This window comes from Rhinopithecus roxellana, chromosome 12 (genome assembly GCF_007565055.1).
Source record: "Rhinopithecus roxellana isolate Shanxi Qingling chromosome 12, ASM756505v1, whole genome shotgun sequence".
Taxonomy (NCBI): domain Eukaryota; kingdom Metazoa; phylum Chordata; class Mammalia; order Primates; family Cercopithecidae; genus Rhinopithecus; species Rhinopithecus roxellana.
In genome coordinates, this window is record NC_044560.1 from 4,989,926 (window position 1) to 5,011,949 (window position 22,024).

At 45.5% G+C, this 22,024-nt stretch overlaps 1 protein-coding gene across 2 annotated transcripts; it reads left to right on the forward strand.

Moving 5' to 3' along the window:
* The first annotated feature begins 17 nt into the window (after positions 1-17).
* On the forward strand, positions 18-16,631 carry LZIC (leucine zipper and CTNNBIP1 domain containing). 2 transcript variants are annotated; one of them, XM_030912912.1, is made up of 8 exons: positions 18-78; positions 644-803; positions 6,636-6,744; positions 8,262-8,397; positions 9,870-9,968; positions 12,792-12,887; positions 14,027-14,108; positions 15,457-16,631. In XM_030912912.1, exons 3-8 carry the CDS (start codon positions 6,644-6,646, stop codon positions 15,513-15,515), a joined length of 573 nt encoding a protein of 190 aa, XP_030768772.1. In that variant the 5' UTR covers positions 18-78; positions 644-803; positions 6,636-6,643; the 3' UTR covers positions 15,516-16,631. The 2 variants fall into 2 exon arrangements, with proteins under 2 accessions (XP_030768772.1, XP_030768773.1); XM_030912913.1 differs by lacking the exon at positions 14,027-14,108 and having other exon boundaries at positions 15,457-15,578.
* Positions 16,632-22,024: the final 5,393 nt, after the last annotated feature.

The window sequence follows — 22,024 nt, forward strand, 5'->3', positions numbered from 1 at the left end:
TTGGTTCCAGGGGGCCGGAAGTGCGTGCGTCCGGCGGAAGTGCTCCTCCAGCGCGGTCCTCCAGGCCAGGGCCCTCAGGTAGGCGGGGCCCCTGTAAACTCTGGGACTGGCGGGCGGGCAAGCGGCACAGGGGGGATCCCGGGGGTCTAAGGAGGTTGTCCCAGTTTTTGTCAGGGAGGGCCGGAAGGATTTTTGGGGACCGTGGGTTTACGGCTACCTCTGGTGGCAACCGGGGCCTGGTGGAGCCCGGCCGCCGCGGGACCTACGTGTCGGACTTCAAGTTCCCGCGTGGGGTGGGATTTGCTGCGGTGGCCAGAGCTGCTTCTTCACCCAGTCCGGTTGGTTCTGGGCCAAACGCTCCTCACTTTCAGCCAGGAAGAGGCGTGCTCTCCGTCCTTACCTTTTCCATGCCTGTGGGTTTGACGCCTTCCCTCAAGGCGTATCCGGATGCGGGTTTTTCCTCAAAGATCCTCTCGGCCTCGCTAGGAAAAACCTCAGAAAGGCTGCGGTACACGCAGTCGAGGGAGAAACTGCCCCCGCCCCTGATGTCTCAGGCTGCTCAAGTGGAAGTTATCTGGATTGCCTTAGGGCAAGTTTATATATAGCAAATACAATTACTTGTTAATGGTTTCCTTTTTTCCAGCCATCTCCACCCCCAGGTGGTTTGAACTTTGAGCCTTTTGTAGTCCTGATGAATAATTTCACTTTCCTCAAGTTTATGACACTCGGAACGTCAAGAACTGGAGGTTTGTGCAATTTGAGACCGGTCAGCACTGTGCAGAGATCAGAGTACTAAGAGACAGGTGAGCATGAATGAGTACCCTCCACTCCAGATGACAGTGTCTGAGAGCGGTTTCTGTAGTTTCGTAAAAGTGCACCACCTTTAGTGACTACTAGGTGGCGCCAACCAGCTAATCTTTCGGGGATAAATCTCAAAGTAGCACCACATAAGGCTTTTAAAATGCACCCATTTTTACTGAAATGTATTCAGAATAGTTTTAGCTCCTTAAAATATGTTGAGCCTTTATATACGTGACCAAACTATCGACGTTCTATTCTGTATTAGGTACTGAGAAATCTAAGAGAGGAATCAGACTCATATTCAGTTCTCCAGAGTTTAGTCTGTACAAAAATTAGCTGAGCATGGTCGGGGGCACCTATAATCCCAGCTACTTGGGAGGCCGAGGCAGGAGAATCGCTTGAACGCGGGAGGCAGAGGTTGCAGTGAGCCAAGATCACGTCACTGCACTCTAGCCTGAGTGACAGAGCGAAACGACGCCTCAAAAAAAATTTAGAAAAAAAAAAGATTTTTAGGCCGGGCGCGGTGGCTCAAGCCTGTAATCCCAGCACTTTGGGAGGCCGAGACGGGCGGATCACGAGGTCAGGAGTTCGAGACCATCCTGGCTAACACCGTGAAACCCCGTCTCTACTAAAAAATACAAAAAACTAGCCGGGCGAGGTGGCTGGTGCCTGTAGTCCCAGCTACTCGGGAGGCTGAGGCAGGAGAATGGCGTAAACCCGAAAGGCGGAGCTTGCAGTGAGCTGAGATCCGGCCACTGCACTCCAGCCTGGGCGACAGAGCGAGACTCTGTCTCAAAAAAAAAAAAAAAAAAAAGTACAAAAATTAGCTGAGCGTGGTGGCGGGCACCTGCATTCCCAGCTACTCAGGAGACCGAGGCAGGAGAATTGCTTGAACCCAGGAGGCAGAGGCTGCAGTGAGCCGAGATCGCACCACTGCAATCCAGCCTGGGTGACAGAGTTAGATGCCATCTCAAAACAAAAAAAAAAAAGAAAGAAAAAAGAAAAGGTAAAATCCCTACTCAAATAATTCACAACCTAGTGATTGGGAGGAAATCAAGGAAGGCCTTGTAGAGAAGGTGACACTTGAACTAGACTGAAGAATGAATGAACTGGGCTTCATAGGTAGAAAAAAAAAATGCAGGCTCAAAAGAGTGCATGACATTTTTGAAACAGCAAGTCATCCAGTGTGGTTAGACTATAGGAAACTAACTCTGAAAAGACATTGTCAGTTACATCTTGGGTCTGCCTCAACTTTTAGTGGAAAATTCCACAGACTTAAGAGAAAAATTAGGCCGGGCGCGGTGGCTCAAGCCTGTAATCCCAGCACTTTGGGAGGCCGAGACGGGCGGATCACGAGGTCAGGAGATCGAGACCATCCTGGCTAACACCGTGAAACCCCGTCTCTACTAAAAAATACAAAAAACTAGCCGGGCGAGGTGGTGGGCGCCTGTAGTCCCAGCTACTCGGGAGGCTGAGGCAGGAGAATGGCGTAAACCCGGGAGGCGGAGCTTGCAGTGAGCTGAGATCCGGCCACTGCACTCCAGCCTGGGTGACAGAGCAAGACTCCGTCTCAAAAAAAAAAAAAAAAAAGAAAAATTGAAATGAATAATTTCCAGGAAAAATGCACTAAACCATTATACATGAAATGTAGCTATAATAAATTGCACTTCTGGGTATAATGTTTGTTTATATTTGCATATCATTGATGATCATAGATGACTTATGCCAATTTTAATGGATTAGGTAGTAATTTTTTTGTCATTATATTTTATTTTGAATATACTGTAAGAATCCTCTCCATTGAAGTACACATGTCAAATCATCTGGTAATGATTTCATTGTGTGTAGGAAAACAAAACATGCTTTAATGCCAGGTGCAGTGGCTCCTGCCTGTGATCCCAGCACTTTGGGAGGCCGAGGCTGGCTGATCATGAGGTCAGGAGATAGAAACCATCCTGGCTAACATGGTGAAACCCCATCTCTACTAAAAATACAAAAAATTAGCCAGGCATGGTGGCGGGTGCCTGTAGTGCCAGCTACTCGGGAGGCTAAGGCAGGAGAATGGTGTGAACCCAGGAGGTGGAGCTTGCAGTGAGCCGAGATGGCGCCACTGGACTCCAGCCTGGGCAACACAGAGCGAGACTCCGTCCCAAAAAAAAAAAAAACACACACATGCTTTAATAAGTTGCCTGGAAAGTTCTGTGGGGTTTTTTTGTTTTTTGTTTTCTGTTAAAGGAGTCTTGCTCTGTCACCTAGGCTGGAGTGCAGTGTCACAGTCTCAGCTCACTGCAACCTCTGCTTCCCAGGCTCAGATGATTCTCCCACCTCAGCCTGCCGAGTAGCTGGGACTACAAGCACACACCAGCATGCCCAGCTAATTTTTTAATTTATTGTAGAGATGGGGTTTTACCGCGTTGGCCAGGCTGATCAGAAACTCCTGGCCTCAAGTGATCTGCCCGCCTCAGCCTCCCAAAGTGCTGGAATTACAGGTGTGGGACACCATGGCTGGCCCCAGTCAATAGGATATTTAATGAAACTTGACAAACTGATTCTTAAATTCATCTAGAAGACAAAGTACACATGAATAGCCAAGAATTTTGGGGAGGAGAAAACAATAAAGGCAAGTCATTATCAGTTATCAAGATACACCAGTGATAAAGCCATAATAATGTAAATAGCAAGAAGTGTTGCCTTAGGTCTGGACACAGTGGCTCATGTCTGTAATCCCAGCACTTTGAGAGGTCAAGGCAGGCAGATTACGTGAGGCCAGGAGTTTGAGACCAGCCCGGCCAACATGGTGAAACCCTGTCTCTACTAAAACTACCAAAAAAAAAGAAAGGCAGGTGTGGTGGTGTGGTGGCACACCTGTAATCCTAGCTACTCAGGAGGCTGAGGCAGGAGAATCACTTGAGCCCAGGATGCGGAGGTTACAGTTAGCTGAGATCGCACCACTGCACTCCAGCCTAGGCAAGAGAGTGATACTCTATCCAAAAAAAAAAAAAAAAAGAGCCAGGTGCCAGGTGGAGTGCCTCATGCCTATAATCCCAGCACTTTGGGAGGCTGAGATGACTGGATCACTTGAGGTCAGGAGTTCGAGACTGACCTGGCCAATATGGCAAAACCACATTTCTACTAGAAATACAAAAATTAGCCGGACGTGTTGGCACGCACCTGTAGTCCCAGCTACTCGAGAGGCTGAGGCAGGAGAATTGCTTAAACCCAGGATGTGGAGGTTGCAGTGAGCGGAAATCGCATCACCACACTCCAGCCTGGGCAACAGAGTAAGATTCAGTCTAAAAAAATATTTCTTAGACTTAGATTTCTTAGGAACAGAAAATTATCAATGATTATCCAATTGCCCTAACACCCTTTACTGGTCAGTCTTTCATTTATTAATCAATATACCACCTTTATTGTAGACCAAATTGCCCTGGATCAATAAATAAAAGACTGATTAGTAAAGGGTGTTTTTGAAAGGAAAGTTAGACCCCTACTTCAAAGCGTAACAAAAAATTGCAGGTGGCTTTTTTCTGCAGCTAGAAAACAAAAATTTGTAAAAGTCTTGAACATAAAGATGTAGAAATCATGAGATGGTTAGGGCCTACCTTCATGGGACACAAAACAAAGAAGTTTTAAAGGAGAAGATAGATTTGTCTATTAAAAAATAATAATTTGCCATGACAAAAAAATAAATAAAATTTAGTCAGGAGATGAAATAATATTTGCAATTACAAAGGCGTCATTGCTTGATCTTAGGAGGTCAAAGCTGCAGTGAGCCGTGATCATGCCACTGCACTCCAGCCTGGGTGACAGAGCAAGACCCTGTCTCAAAAAAACCACAGGCTTCGTATCCATGTTATAAATCAGTAAGAGAAAGATAACCCAGCAGAAAGATGGTCACATTTCCAAAGAAGAAATTCATATTAAAAGATGTTCATCAGCTGGGCTTGGGGACCTACACCTCTAATCCCAGCATTTTGGGAGGCTGAGGTGGGCGCATCCCTTGAGTCCAGTTCAAGACCAGCTTGGGCAACATAGGGAGACCCCATCTCCACACAAAAAAAAAATTAGCCAGGTGTGGTGGTGTGTACCTGTGGTTCCATCTACTCAGGAGGCAGAGGTGGGAAGATGGCTTGAGCTCGAGAGGTTGAGGCTATAGTGAGCTGTGATTGTGCCACTGTGTTCCAGCCTGGGTGACAGAGTGAGACCCTGTCTCAAAAAAACTAAAAATAAAAAAAGGATGTTCATGCTCACAAGTAATTAGGTAAGTATACATAAGACCAGTAAGATAATATCAGGAGTGTTTTGGGCTATGGTGATTCATTTTATAAAGCAAAGCCACATTTAATCTACTTCTTTATATATCTGTATTTCCATTTATCAAATTTGTTTAGAGTAAGATAGACCAGTAATGAAGACTTCGAATTAATGTGTCAAATCACATAAAGAAGATTTTCAGGCATTTTTGTGGGGTGTTATTACTATATGAGTTTAAACTTTTATATCTAAAGTAAGATTTTCTTTGTTTTTTTTTTTTTTTTTGAGACGAAGTCTCGCTCTATCGCCCAGGCTGGAGTGCGGTGGCCGGATCTCAGCTCACTGCAAGCTCCGCCTCACGGGTTTACGCCATTCTCCTGCCTCAGCCTCCCGAGTAGCTGGGACTACAGGCGCCCGCCACCGCGCCCAGCTAGTTTTTTGTATTTTTTAGTAGAGACGGGGTTTCACGGTGTTAGCCAGGATGGTCTCGATCTCCTGACCTCGTGATCCACCCGTCTCGGCCTCCCAAAGTGCTGGGATTACAGGCTTGAGCCACCGCGCCCGGCCGGAAGATTTTCTTTGTATAACTATCTTTCATACACCTGTAGCTAAGAAAGAGTATAACCTTTCTTTTTTTTTTTTTTTTTTTTTTGAGTCAGGGTCTCGCTCTGTCAACCAGGCCAGAGTACAGTGGTAAGATCATGGCTTACTGCAACCTCAAATTCCTGGGCTCAAGCAATCCTCCCACCTAAGACCTAAGCCTCCTGAGGAGCTGGGACTAAAGGCATCCGCCACCATGCCTAGCTAAGATTTTCTATTCTTTGTAGAGATGAAGTCTCACTATACTGGCCAGGCTGGTCACGAACTCCTGAGCTCAAGCAGTCCTCCTACTCCTACCTCAGGCTCCCAAAGTGCTGAGGTTACAGACATGCATGAGCCACTACACCCAGCTGCCCTTTTTGTTTTTCTGAGATGTAGTCTCATTCTGTCACCCAGGCTGGAGTGTAGTGGCATGATCTCTGCTCACTGCAATCTCTGCTTCCCAGGTTCAAACGATTCTCCTGCCTCAGCCTCCCGAGCAGCTGGGACTACAGGCATGTGCCACCATGCCCAGCTAGTTTTTTTTTTTTCTTTAGAGATGGGGTTTCACCATGTTGGTCAGGCTGGTCTTGAAGTCCTGATCTCAGGTGATCCACCTGCCTCGGCCTCCAAAAGTGCTGGGATTATAGGCGTGAGCCACTGCATCCAGCCTTTTTTGTTTTTTTAGTAGAGACGGGTTTTCACCGTGTTAGCCAGGATGGTCTCGATCTCCTGACCTCATGATCCACCCACCTCGGCCTCCCAAAGTGCTGGAATTACAGGCCTGAGCCACCAGCGCCCAGCTGCAGCTGCCTATTTTTAATTGCACTGGCGACTGGGTGTGGTGGCTTATGCCTATAGGAGGGTCACTTCAGGCCAGGAGTTTGAGACCAGCCTAGACAAAATAGCCAGACTCTGTCTCTACAAAAAATAAAACGTAAAAAGCTTGCACTGGTATGTTAATTTCATATGGTATGTGGGTTTATTGTTTCACATAGAGATTAAAATGGCTTCCAGAGGAAAGACAGAGACAAGCAAATTAAAGCAGAATTTAGAAGAACAGTTGGATAGACTCATGCAGCAATTACAAGATCTGGAGGAATGCAGGTAAGAGTTTAATTGTATGTTGCTACACTGGAAACTGGCTTTTTTTCTGCAGCTAGCTCCATGGATGCAGGCCCGTGTGTGATTCTGCATTTCCCCTGTAGTGTTCTTCACACTGTCTGTTAGAGAAGTAAACTCATTATGGCAGGCTTTGGAGTCATAAAAGTTGGGAAATGACAGTCATTCAGTTAACTACTAAGTGCATGTGAACTTGAGCAAAATACTTAACCTCCTTGAAGTAGAAATAACACCTGCCGGCCGGGCGCGGTGGCTCACGCCTGTACTCCCAGCACTTTGGGAGGCTGAAGCAGGCGGATCATGAGGTCAGGAGATCGAGACCATCCTGGCTAACACGGTGAAACCTCGTCTCTACTAAAGATACAAAAAATTAGCCGGGCGTGGTGGCAGGTGCCTGTGGTCCGGGCTACTCGGGAGGCTGAGGCAGGAGAATGGCATGAACCCGGGAGGCCGAGCTTGCAGTGAGCTGAGATCACGCCACCGCACTCCAGCCTGGGCGACACAGCGAGACTCTGTCTCAAAAAAAAAAAAAAAAAAGAAATAACACCTACTGGCCGGGCGCGGTGGCTCAAGCCTGTAATCCCAGCACTTTGGGAGGGCGAGACGGGCGGATCACGAGGTCAGGAGATTGAGACCATCCTGGCTAACACGGTGAAACCCCGTCTCTACTAAAAAATACAAAAAACTAGCCGGGTGATGTGGCGGGCGCCTGTAGTCCCAGCTACTCGGGAGGCTGAGGCAGGAGAATGGCGTAAACCCGGGAGGCGGAGCTTGCAGTGAGCTGAGATCCGGCCACTGCACTCCAGCCTGGGCGGCAGAGCGAGACTCCGTCTCAAAAAAAAAAAAAATAATAATAACACCTACTTTATCTTTAGTATTTAAATCGGTCCTGCCTGCTGTCAGGCCAAGAAGGTACTACGTGAATTTCTGGCATGTAGTTTCAGCCTTACCGGCACAAAGGACCACAACAGTTCATTGCGGCTTTTTTTTTTTTTTCTTTTGAAACAAATTATTGCTGTGTTGCCCAGGCTGGAGTGCAGTGGCGAGATCTCAGATCACTGCAACTTCCGCCTCCTAGTTCAAGTGATTCTCCTGCCTCACCCTTCCGAGTAGCTGGGATTACAGGAATGCGCCGCCACCCCCCACCAGCTAATTTTTGTATTTTTAGTAGAGGTGGGGTTTCACCATGTTGGCCAGGCTGGCCTCGAACTCGTGACCTCAGGTGATCCGCCCGCTTCAGCCTTCCAAAGTGCTGGGATTATAGGTGTGAGCCAGCACCTGGCCTTATGTGGCTTCTTAAGTTTGCTTCATTTTGGTAAAAGAAAAATGTTTATCAAAGTCACCCTATTGCAGGAAAATGCCCATACTACGGCTATGTGAACACATTCACCGTTAGCATTTTGATATTTCCCTTCAGCCTTTCTCTAATGTACAAGTACTAAGATTGCATTTTTCACTTGGAACTCTGTATTTTTCCCTATCATGATGTTCATCTACTTCAGAGAGGAACTTGATACAGATGAATATGAAGAAACCAAAAAGGAAACTCTGGAGCAACTAAGTGAATTTAATGATTCACTGAAGAAAATTATGTCTGGAAATATGACCTTGGTAGATGAACTAAGTGGAATGCAGCTGGTAAGTATAACATAGAGGTGACAGAGGACGGACTTTGTTTTCTGGTTTTTGTTTTTGTTTTTGTTGGAGACGCATTCTTTCTCTGTCGCCCAGGCTGGAGTGCAGTGGGGCAGTCTCGGCTCACTGCAACGTCTGCCTCCCAGGTTCAAGTGATTCTCCTCACTCAGCCTCCAGAGTAGCTGGGATTATAGGCGCCCGCCTCCACATCCACCTAATTTTTGTATTTTTACTAGAGACCGGGTTTCATCATGTTGGCCAGGCTGGGTTTTGAACTCCTGACCTCAAATGATCCTCCCACCTCAGCCTCCCAAAGTGCTAGGATTGCAGGCATGATTACAGGCTAGGAACCACCATGCCCTGCTGGTTCTTTTTTTTTTTTTTTTTTTTTTTTTGAGAGAGGGTCTCTCTGTGTCACCCAGGCTGGAGTGCAGTGACACAATCATGGCTCACTACAGCCTTGTCCTTCAGGGCTCAAGTGATCCTCCTGCCTCAGCCTCCCAAAGATTATGGGCATGAACTGCCATACCCAGCTTTTTTATAAATATATTTCAAGCTGGGTGTGGTGGTGCCTGCTTATAATCCCAGGTATTCCAGAGGCTGAAGCATGATGCAGGAGGACTGCTTTGAGCCCAGGAGTTCAGGACCAGCCTGGGCAACATAGTGAGACCCCTATCTCTAAATAAAAAATAATAGTAATAATTAAAGTAAGTATATTTCTGATAGAAAATATACCATGTTTTATGTTTTGCATGTTCTAGGTGTAACTTCTTTTTTTTTTTTTAGAGACAGCATCACCCAGGCTGGAGTGCAGGGGTGCTATTCACCCCTCAGACTCCCAGGTAGCTGGGACAACAGGCATGCACAACCACACCTGGTTATTTATTTTTCTTTTTCTTTTTTTTTTTTTTTGAGGAGTCTCACTCTTGTTGCCCAGGCTGGAGTGCAATGGTGCAATCTCGGCTCACCACAACCTCTGCCTCCCGGGTGCAAGTGATTCTCCTTCCTCAGCCTCCTGAGTAGCTGGGATTATAGGCATGTGCCACCATGCCTGGCTGATTTTGTATTTTTAGTAGAGATGGAGTTTCTCCATGTTGGTCAGGCTGGTCTTGAACTCCCAACCTCAGGTGATCTGCCTGTCTTGGGCTCCCAAAGTGCTGGGATTACAAGTGTGAGCCACTGCACCCAGCCTTTAATTTTTTTTTAGAGATGGGGTCTTGCTACATTTCCAAGGCTGGTCTCAAACTCATGGGCTCAAGCAATCCTCCTGCCTTGGCCTCCCAAGGTGTAACTTCTAGATGAGTGTCTGCTTATGCATAAACAACATATCCTTCCAGATCTTGATTTAGTTATGTAATTGCTTCTATGACAGGAACCAGTAAACCTGGATAAAGATTAAAGATCCATCAGTTAGTTATTGCAATACCTGATTTGTTGGACTGTGTTGGTTAGTTTTTGCCTTCTTCTGTTTCTAGGCTATTCAGGCAGCTATCAGCCAGGCCTTTAAAACCCCAGAGGTCATCAGATTGTTTGCAAAGAAACAACCAGGTCAGCTTCGGACAAGGTTAGCAGAGGTAAAATTTCTTTAAATTGATTTGGTTGCTGTGTGTTTTTCATTTCCTAAGCCAATTCATTATGATACCCTATGGCTTAAAAATTGGCCAGGTGATTTTAGAGCCGCAACTAACAATTTTCTGACAAAATTAGTACTTTGAGCAATTACAGTTGATAATGAGTGTAGAGCTTTAAACACTATATGGCAGTTTAAATTGCCACTGACCGCTTCTACCTGGACTCCACCTTTAATGTTTTACCATTTACTTCTGGAGCTCTAACTTAAAACCACATTGAGAATTAATTAGCAGCATTGCTTGTATGCATGTGTGGCCTATCTCATCTAAGAATTTCAAGTATCTTTGTAAATCTGATACTTCCAGAAGTCTCTTTATAGGCTTGGATGTAATTAAGAGTTACCAAGTGGCCGGGCACGGTGGCTCACGCCTGTAATCCCAGCACTTTGGGAGGCCGAGGTGGGTGGATCACGAGGTCAGGAGATCGAGACCATCCTGGCTAACACGGTGAAACCCCATCTCTACTAAAAATACAAAAAATTAGCTGGGCTGGTGGCGGGTGCCTGTAGTCCCAGCTACTCGGGAGGCTGAGGCAGGAGAATGGTGTGAACCCGGGAGGTGGAGCTTGCAGTGAGTGGAGATTGCGCCACTGCACTCCAGCCTGGGCGACAGAGAGAGACTCCGTCTCAAAAAAAAAAAAGTTACCAAGTTATTTGTAACTATGGCCAATTCAGTAGCATAGTGATTCAGTGCATGGATTTTGGTCAGACTGGCTGGATTTGAATCCCTGCTTCACTACTGAGGTATGTGACAAGTTTTTTTATGGTTTTTTTTTTGTTGTTGTTGGTTTTTTTCTTGAGATGGGGTCTTGTTCTATTGCCCAGGCTAGAGTGCAGTGGCACAATCTCGGTTCAGTACAACCTCTGCCTCTGGGTTCAAGTGAGTCTCCTGCCTCAACCTCCCAAGTAGCTGGGATTACAGGTGTGCGCCACCATGCCCAGCTAATTTTTGTATTTTTAGTAGAAATGGGGTTTCACATGTTGTCCAGGCTGGTCTTGAACTCCTGACCTCAAGTGATCTGCCTGCCTCAGCCTCCCAAAGTGTTGGAATTATAGATGTGAGCCACTGTGCCTAGCCTTTTGTGTGTGTGTGTGTGTGTTTTTAAGGCATTTTTTATTTTTTTTAAGGCAGGGTCTTACTTTGTCACCCATTCTCAGTGTAGTAGTGCAGTCTTGGCTCACTGCAGCCTCTGTCTCCTGGACTCAAGCGTCTCCCATCACAGCCTCTCACGTAGCTGGGCCCATAGGCACACGCCACCACACCCACTAATTTTTGTATTTTTCATAGAGACAGGGTTTCACCGTGTTGGCCAGGATGGTCTCGAACTCCTGAGCTCAAGCAATCCACCCACCTCAGCCTTCCAAAGTGGTGGGATTACAGGCATGAGCCATTGCGCCCGGCCTGGACAAGTTATTTTATTCATCCCCTTTGTGCCTCGGTTTCTCTGTCTGTAAAAAGGTGATGATAGTTCCTACGTCTTATGGTAGTTATGAGGATTAAATGAAGTAATATGCATAAAAGTATTTTGAATACACCCAATGTATAGTACATGTTATTAGTGTTTCTGGTGGAAGTGGTGATATTTTACTAGATAATTTACTAGAACTGCATTTAACATTTCTATCATTATTTGCCTTGGATTATTTCTGTAGTTCTTTATAATATTAATCAGCTAGAGGATTTCTTTTTTTTTTTTTCTGAGATGGAGTCTTGCTCTGTTGCCAGGCTGGAGTGCAGTGGCACGATCTTGGCTCACTGCAGCCTCCACCTCCTGGGTTCAAGCAATTCTCCTGCCTCAGCCTCCCGAGTAACTGGGACAACAGGTGAGCGCCACTACACCCAGCTAGTTTTTGTACTTTTAGTAGAGATGAGGTTTCACCATGTTGGCCAGAATGATCTCAATCTCTTGACCTTGTGATCCGCCGACCTCGGCCTCCCAAATTGCTGGGATTATAGGCGTGAGACACCACGCCCGGCCGAGAATTTTATTTTTTTTTAAGAAGTATGTCTGGGGCAGGGCGCGGTGGCTCAAGCCTGTAATCCCAGCACTTTGGGAGGCCGAGACGGGTGGATCACGAGGTCAGGAGATCGAGACCATCCTGGCTAACATGGTGAAACCCCGTCTCCACTAAAAAATACAAAAAAAACTAGCCAGGCGAGGTGGCGGGCGCCTGTAGTCCCAGCTACTTGGGAGGCTGAGGCAGGAGAATGGCGTAAACCCGGGAGGCGGAGCTTGCAATGAGCTGAGATCCGGCCACTGCACTCCAGCCTGGGCGACAGAGTGAGACTCCGTCTCAAAAAAAAAAAAAAAAAAAAGTACGTCTGAAAAGCTATATATATATATATATACACACACACACACACACACACGTATATATATATTTCCTTTTTTTTTTTTTTTTTTTTTTTTGAGGTGGAGTCTTGCTCTGTCACCCAGGCTGGAGTGCAGTGGTGGGATCTCGGCCCACTGCAAGCTCCACTTCCTGAGTTCACACCATTCTCCTGCTGCCTCAGCCTCCCCAGTACCTGGGACTACAGGTGCCTGCCACCACGCCCAGCTAATTTTTCTGTATTTTTAGTAGAGACGGGGTTTCACTGTGTTAGCCAGGATGGTCTCAGTCTCCTGACCTCGTGATCCGCCTGCCTCAGCCTCCCAAAGTGCTGGGATTACAGGCGTGAGCCACGGCGCCCAGCCTGAAAAGCTATATATTGTATACGGAATGTTTTTCACTTAAGTAACATATGCCTTGCATTCATACGTTTTAGATGGATAGAGATCTGATGGTAGGAAAGCTGGAAAGAGACCTGTACACTCAACAGAAAGTGGAGATACTAACAGCTCTCAGGAAACTTGGAGAGAAGGTACCAGTATTTAATATATTAGGTATAAAGAAAAAGTATAAAGTATTTGGTATAGAACATCTTGATCTGTGGTCTAGTTGTTTGTGGTCCTAAGACTTTTTTTTTTTTTTCCCCTCTCTGAGACAGAGTTTCGCTCTTGTTGCCCAGGCTGGAGTGCAGTGGCGCAATCTCAGCTCACTGAAACCTCCACCTCCCGGGTTCAAGCAATTCTCCTGCCTCAGCCTCCTGAGTAGCTTGTATTACAGGTGCCCGCCACCACACCCGGCTAATTTTTGTATTTTTAGTAGAGATGGGGTTTCACCATGTTGGCCAGGCTGGTCTTGAACTCCTGACCTCAGGTGATCCACCTGTCTCAGCCTCCCAAAATGCTGGGATTACATCGGCCTCCCAAAGTTCTGGGACTGCAGGTGTGAGCCACTGCACCCAGCCCACACTCAACCTTTTTTTTTTTTTTTGAGATGGAGTTTTGCTCTTGTTGCCCAGGCTTGAGTGCAGTGGCTCGATCTCTGCTCACTGCACCCTCTGCCTCCCAGGTTCAAGCGATTCTATTGCCTCAGCCTCCTGAGTAGCTGGGATTACAGGCACGCGCCACCATGCCCAGCTAATTTTTTGTATTTTTTATTTTATTTTATTTTTTTTTTTTTTTGAGACGGAGTCTCGCTCTGTCGCCCAGGCTGGAGTGCAGTGGCCGGTTCTCAGCTCACTGCAAGCTCCGCCTCCCGGGTTTAAGCCATTCTCCGGCCTCAGCCTCCCGAGTAGCTGGGACTACAGGCGCCCGCCACCTCGCCCGGCTAGTTTTTTGTATTTTTTAGTAGAGACGGGGTTTCACCGTGTTAGGCAGGAGGGTCTCGATCTCCTGACCTTGTGATCCGCCCGTCTCGGCCTCCCAAAGTGCTGGGATTACAGGCTTGAGCCACCGCGCCCGGCCATTGTATTTTTAATAGAAACGGGTTTTCATCATGTTAGCCAGGCTGATCTCGAACTCCTGACCTCAGGTGGTCCACCCGCCTCTGCCTCCCAAAGTGCAGGGATTACAGGCATGAGCCACTGTGCCCAGCCTCCTAAGACATTCTTACCTGGTTTCTAGAACCACCTGTAACATTTACCCACTCAACTGGACTTTGTTTCATTTTGTTTAGCTGACTGCAGATGATGAGGCCTTCTTGTCAGCAAATGCAGGTGCTATACTCAGCCAGTTTGAGAAAGTCTCTACAGACCTTGGTGAGTGCCCTCATATTTCTGAAAGCTGGTCGTATACTACTGTCATATATTACATACAGACTGATGGAGTGTGTGGTTGAAATAACATAATAACCTTTTCTTGAGTTTAAGAGTGAAACCAGAATTGTTTTCTTTATAAATCCATTGTATTAGTTTTATTCCCCAATATTAAAAATAAATTAATTCTGCCTAATGTTTTTAAAATACTTGTCAGGTGGATGTAACTATAACAGTAAACTAAAATTATATGCTTGAGGCCAGGAGTTCTAGACCAGCCTGGGCAACATGGTAAGACCCTTTGTCTTCAAAATTAAAAAGAGGCCGGGTGTGGTGGCTCACGCCTGTAATCCCAGCACTTTGGGAGGCCGAGGTGGGTGGATCACGAGGTCAGGAGTTCAAGATCAGCCTGACCAACATGGTGAAACCCCGTCTCTACTAAAAATACAAAAATTAGCAGGGCATGGTGGTACACGCCTGTAATCCCAGCTACTTGGGAGGCTGAGGCAGGAGAATTGCTTGAACCCGGGAGGCGGAGGTTACAGTGAGCTGAGATCGTGCCACTGCACTCCAGCCTGGGCAGCAGAGCAAGACACCATTTCCAAAAATAAATAAATAAAAAAAAGAAAAAAAAATAGCTAGGTACCTAGAGTTCTACCTACTTGAGAAGCTGAGGCAGTAGGATCACTTGAGCCCAGACGTTTGAGGCTGCAGTGAGCCAATATCATGCCATTGCACTCTAGCCTGGGTGACAGAGCAAGACTTGTCTCCCCCGGAAAAATGTTTTTTCTTTTTTTTTTCACAAAAATTTTTTAAAATAAAATTGTATAGCCAAGCACAGTGGCTCAAGCCTGTAATCCCAGCACTTTGGGAGGCTGAGGTGGGCGGATCACCTGAGGTCAGGAGTTTGAGACCAGCCTGGCCAGCAGGGTGAAAATACAAAAATTGGCTGGGCATGGTGGCTTGCACCTGTAATCCTAGCTACTCGGGAGGCTGTAGCAAGAATAACTGCTTGAACCTAGGAGGTGGAGGTTGCAGTGAGGCAAGATCATACCACTGCACTCCAGCCTGGGTGACAAGAGTGAAACTCCATCTCAAAAAATAAAAAATAAACTAAATTTTACATATTATATTTCACAGCTAGAATAAGGATTTATAACTAATAAGTCCTCTTTTGTAGCTGGATTGTTTATGCAGAGGGAAGGAACATGTAGGAGTTAATACACTGATAATGGAGTCTAATTATATTTTCTGTTTTAATATCTATATGATAGATTTTTTTCCCACTTTACCAGGAATTGTATCTGCACTTGAAATAATCTTTTTGTTTATTATGTGTCTTTTTTCTTAGGCTCTGGAGACAAAATCCTTGCTCTGGCAAGTTTTGAGGTTGAAAAAACAAAAAAATGACATGGTGCAGAAGCTTATAACATTGATCACATTCTTACTGTAAATGGCGTCTTTCTTCTGGGGGTTTTCAGTTATTGCAAAGAAATGAAGAGATTCTGGAAATGCATCAATAATCTAAGAAAAAGCGACATAAAAATGTACTTATGGCTTGTGTTTATGCTCTTTATCATTGTGCGTTGTGTGGGGTTACTTGCTTGAGTGATCCTGAACTTCTTGCGACAGAGGGACTCACTGGACTCTGTTATGATTTGTCTGTTTAAGAGAGAAAACAGAAAGTGGACTTGGTTTTTATTAAGACTGTTCGTTTTTAAGTGTTGATGGTGAATGCAAAGATGTGAAGTAATGATATTTTTCTGCTTATAACTTACCCCAGTCATTGGAGTGAACAGTGAAGCAAGCTCAATAGACTTCATAAGTGTTCATAGAATTTTAGAGTTCTGAGTGATCTTAGAAATCATTTGTTTTTACAAACAAGGAAACTGAGGTCCAGAAAGAGCACGCGACTTGCTTAAAGTTGCATCAGAGAGCTAAGGGTAAGACTCAGGTGTCCTGACTCCCAGTTTAGTATCTGTTGAATTTTATTTCTGTACCATTTAAAAAATAATAATTAACATTATTTGTGCAAGTCAGTGTTTTTGAAAATTCAGTGTCCCAATAAAACGTTGACTGCACACGAAGGGACCATCCCCAGCCTGTAAGCTGTCTGTATGAATGGGGCCCGTTGTATCTCAGAATTTTGAGGTTGGAACAATGGGAGCCCTGTTGAGCGTCTCCTAAAGTGACTCAGCCGCCTGCGTTGTTTCACCAGGGAAGCAATAGGAAATGGCAGCTAGAGGCCCTCCCTGTGTGTGACCTCTTGTCACACTCAGAGGCGGGTAACTGTCAGCTGTTATCTACTCTTCAGGTTTTGGAGAAACACAAAATAAGTTATGAGGAAAAGCAAATTTCTCTCCTGAGTATTTACATGTCTCTGCATATGCTCAAATATGTAGATGTGTCCATATGCATGTATATTAGCTTATTTCTTAGGCTCTGGCCATTTTATATTCTTTCATGTGCTTCTCAGTATTCTTTTTCTTTGCACTTTATACAAATTAAAAGCATTTTTAAAGCTTCTTCTGTACTGTAAAATACTAGGTGCTTTGCCAACCAGACAGATTACAAGAACTCTACTACAATGATGCCTTATTTGGAACTTAAAAGAGGTGAAATTCATATATCATAAAATTCATCATTTTAAAGTGTACCATTCACTGGCAGAACATTTACAGTGGTGTGCAACCATCACTGCTCTCTAGTTCCAGAACATTCTTATCACGCCCAAAGGAGGCCCTATACCTATTAGGCAGTTACTCCCCATTCCCTTCTCTGACTGCTAACAATAGCCACTAATCTGCCCCCTGTCTCTGTGGATTTACCTATTCTGGATATTTCATATAGATGGAAGCATATGATACGTGACCTTTTTATGTATCTGGCTTCTTTCCCTTAGCATAATATTTTCTTTTCTCTTTTTTTTTTTTTTTGGTTTGTTTTTTTGAGACAGTTTCACTCTTATTGTCCAGGCTGGAGTGCAATGGTGCAATCTCAACCTCTGCCTCCCAGGTTCGAGATTCTCCTTCCTCAGCCTCCCAAGTAGCTGGGATTACTGTTGTGCACCACCACGCCTGTCTAATTTTTGTACTTTTAGTAGAGACAGGGTTTCACCATGTTGGCCAGGCTGGTCTTCGACTGACCTCAGGTGTTCCACCCGCCTCGGCCTCCCAAAGTGCTGGGATTACAGGTGTGAGTGAGCACACCCAGACATCATCATATCTTCAAGGTTAATCAACATTATAGCATGTATAAGTACTTTATTCCTTTTTATGGCTAAATTATATTCCATTGTATGGATATCATATTTTGTTTATCCGGTATCTGTTGATGATTTGGGTTGTTTCCTTCTTTTGGCTATTGTGAATAATGCTTCAATGAACATTTGTGTACAAATATTTGTTTGAATACCTGTTTTCAATTATTTTGGGTGTATACGTAGGAATGGAATTGCTACGTCTGTTGTTGTGGTGTTGTTTTTTGAGATGGAGTTTCACTCTGTTGCCCAGGCTGGAGTGCAATGGCGTGATCTCGGCTCACCACAACTTCTGCCTCCCAGGTTCAAGCGATTCTCCTGCCTCAGCCTCCCAAGTAGCTGGGATTACAGGCATGCGCCACCACGCCCAGCTAATTTTGTATTTTTAGTAGAAATGGGGTTTCTCCGTGTTGGTCAGACTGGTCTTGAACTCCTGACCTTAGGTTATCCACCTGCCTCAGCCTCCCAGAGTGCTGGGATGATTACAGGCGTGAGCCACTGTGCCCGGCCTGAGCCACCACACCCAGCCTACGTTTGTTTTTTAAGCCATAGAAGATTCTCACCACCAGCCGGGGACAGTGGCTCACGCCTGTAATCCCAGCACTTCGGGAGGCCGAGGTGGGCGGATCACAAGATCAGGAGCTCAAGACCAGCCTGGCCAACATAGTGAAACCCCCATCTCTACAAAAATACAAAAATTAGCCAGGCGTAGTGGCAGGTTCCTGTAGTCTCAGCTACTTGGGAGGCTGAGGCAGGAGAATCACTTGAACCTGGGAGGCAGAGGTTTCGGTGAGCCAAGATCGCGCCACTGCACTTCAGCCTGGGCGACAGACCGAGACGCGGTCTCAAAAAAAAAAAAAAAAGAGGAAGAAGATTCTTCCCCTCCCCTGCAATAGTAGATCAGGAAAATTAGGAATATCATATATTTGAAAGGGACCTAAGGCTTGGCACAGTGGCTCACGCGTGTAATCCCAGAATTCTGGGAGGCAGAGGTGGGCAAATCGCCTGAACTCAGGATTTGAGACCAGCCTGGCCAACATGGTGAAACCCTGTCTCTAAAAAAAACTGTAAAAATTAGCCAGACATGATGGCATGCACCTGTGATGTCCCAGCTACTCAGGAGGCTGAGGTGGGAGGATCACGTGAACCTGGGAGGCAGAGGTTGCAGTGAACTGAGATCACGCCACTGTACTCCAACCTGGGTGACAAAGTGAAACCCCTGTCTAAAAAAAAGATAAAGAGACATCTGAATCTGGAATCCTTAATCTTGGTTTTCCTTAAACTTTCTGTAAGTCCAGTGTCAGTGAAATATTGTGTCAATTATCACATTGTGTTCATTTTGTAAGTAACAGCACTTAATTTAAAATTATCTTACTTTAGGCCGAGCGCGGTGGCTCAAGCCTGTAATCCCAGCACTTTGGGAGGCCGAGACGGGCGGATCACGAGGTCAGGACATCGAGACCATCCTGGCTAACATGGTGAAACCCCATCTCTATTAAAAAATACAAAAAACTAGCCGGGCGAGGTGGCCGGCGCCTGTGGTCCCAGCTACTCGGGAGGCTGAGGCAGGAGAATGGCGTGAACCTGGGAGGTGGAGCTTGCAGTGAGCTGAGATCCGGCCACTGCACTCCAGCCTGGGCGACAGAGCGAGACTCCGTCTCAAAAAAAAAAAAAAAAAAAAGTGGCCTAGTTTGCAGTGCCCAACAGGACACTGATAGTCATAGCTGTGTGACCTTTTGTGAATTAATCTTTTTGAGACTCCTCTTCTATTCAATGGGGATAATAGGGCCTATGTCATAGGATTATTGTGCATTCCCCTCTGTTAATGCAGATAAAGTTTACTTGGAAAGCTAACTCACCACATAACAACCATTCTAAGCACCACAGGATATATTCTGTTTCACAAATTTGGTATTCATTCAGAATAAATATTTGAAAAGTGAGTAAATTCTATGCAATTATAGTTATTAAATGACTTAACAAACTGTGTTTCTCTTCCACTTCTTGCTACATTTAATCTTCTAGGTATTCAGATCTTTGGAGATTATAGGCAGCAATAATGCTAAGGCAGCTAACTTTTCAACATTCTTGTGTCAGGCTAATATTTTGGTGAAAAGAATTATTGTATTTCTCAAAGAACTAGAGCTGAAACAGAAATAAGTTCTGATGTGCAGTGTCCAATTGGACCATTGAATGAAATCTAGTGTTTTAAACAACTCTGATGTTTCAATGTTTTGTTTTGTTTTCTTTTGATCCTGTGAGCAGTAAGACATTGTATGTGGGTGGTAAAGGAAGAAATCGAGTAACAGAATGAGGAATTGTTCCCAGGAAGAGTTGGAGTTGGGACAAATGGGTTGTTAACTTTGATTTTTAGATCTTCTCTGAAGACATAAAACATGGAATGGTCATCTTTAGAAAAATAAAAGACTATGCAACTCCACCACTGAAATGGTATCTTATTACAGTGAATGATGGATAATTTGAAATTATCACAGAAAAAAATAAACCCAGACCATTTTGCCTAGAGCCTTTCAACCACCTTCCTGTCCATGTTTTTCTTTTTTATTATATTTATTGCTAAGACCAGTGAACCAGTGAATGTTCTTCTTTGCCTCCCAAAATGTTTTCCAGCATTAGTATGTATATTAAAACTGTCAGCTGAGCGCGGTGGCTCACGCCTGTAATCCCAGCACTTTGGTAGGCCAAGGTGGACGGATCACAAGGTCAGGAGTTCAAGACCAGCCTGGCCAATATGGTGAAACCCGGTCTCTACTAAAAAAAAGTTATCCAGGTGTGGTGGCGTGTGCCTGTAATCTCAGCTACTCAGGAGGCTGAGGCAGGAGAATAGCTTGAACCTGGGAGGCAGAGGTTGTAATGAGCCGAGATCTTGCCACTGCACTCCAGCCTGGGCAACAGAGGAGACTCTGTCTCAAAAAAAAAAGAGTTCACAATGGAAAGTCGATACTGTTGCAGAGCTTCAGCAAAGTGGAGAGGTCTGAGGCTGTCAACTGGAAGCTTCCTAAATGCTTGGTTATTTTTCTACCAGGAGATCACACTGCTTACTGCTTACAGCCTCAGGCAGTTGAAGACAATTAAAAATAAATCAGCAAAAATATCATTTATTATAAAAGAAGTCAAAGAGAGTCATCAAGTTTTTCTGTCTGTTTTTTAGAATGAAGATAATGCTGGTAAGGGTTTTTGTTTGTTTTTGTTTTGTTTTGTTTTGTTTTGAAACGGAGTTTCATTCTTGTTGCCCAGGCTGGAGTGCAATGGCACAATCTCGGCTCACCACAACCTCCACCTCCCGGGTTCAAGTGATTCTCCTGCCTCAGTTTCCCGAGTAGCTGAGATTACAGGCATGCACCACCACGTCCAGCTAATTTATTTATTTATTTTATTTTATTTTTTTTTTGTATTTTTAGTAGAGATGGAGTTTCTCCATGTTGGCCAGGCTGGTCTCAAACTCCCGACCTCAGGTGATCTGCCCGCCTCGGCCTCCCAAAGTGCTGGGATTACAGGCGTGAGCCACTGCGCCCGGTGTTAAGGGTTGTTTCTAAGATTATACATCAGCAAGGGATCCTCTGCCTCAGTCTCTGGTGACTGTAACTGTGAACTTTTGAAGCCCCCTGCAAAACCCTCTGCTGAGCTGTTACAGTTATGACTTAAATACATGGTTTGACAGTTTCTGCTACCTTGTCTATTTCCTGTAAAACATCTTAGCAGGTCAGGTACTATTTTTTTGTCACTACTAAATTGTCATATTACATGAGGGTATTCTTTACTACTAAAGGAGCTTAATTTTGTTTTTGGTGGTTGTTGTTTTCTCCCCCAACGTTATTCTTTCAGTACTCATTAACCAGGCCAAATTGAAAACTGAGCCAGCCTGGGCAATGTGGCAGAACACCATCTCTCTTTTTTTTTTTTTTTTTTGAGACGGAGTCTCGCTCTGTCGCCCAGGCTGGAGTGCAGTGGCTGGATCTCAGCTCACTGCAAGCTCCGCCTCCCGGGTTCACACCATTCTCCTGCCTCAGCCTCCCCAGTAGCTGGGACTACAGGCGCCCACCACCTCGCCCGGCTAGTTTTTTGTATTTTTTAGTAGAGACGGGGTTTCACTGTGTTAGCCAGGATGTTCTTGATCTCCTGACCTCGCGATCCACCCGTCTCGGCCTCCCAAAGTGCTGGGATTACAGGCTTGAGCCACCGCGCCCGGCCGCAGCATTTCTTTTCATACCATCTCCCAGAAGTTTGAGTGGTTTGTTCCTCTGCCAGAAAATACTGTGAACAGGACTTCATATAAAGGACTGTACACATGGGCTGGGCACGGTGGCTCACGCCTGTAATCCCAGCACTTTGGGAGGCTGAGGCAGGTGGATCACTTGAGGTCGAGACCAGCCTGGCCAACATAGTGAAACCCCATCTCTACTAAAAATACAAAAATTAGCCATATGTGGTGGCATGCGCCTGTAGTCCCAGCTACTCGGGAGGCTGAGGCAGGAGAATCACTTGAACCTGGGAGGTGGAGGTTGCAGTGAGCCGAGATCGTGCCACTGCACTCCAGCCTGGGCAACACAGCGAGACTCCATCTCAAAAAAAAAAAAAAAAGAGGCCAGGTGCGGTGGCTCATGCCTGTAATCCCAGCACTTTAGGAGGCCAAGGCAGA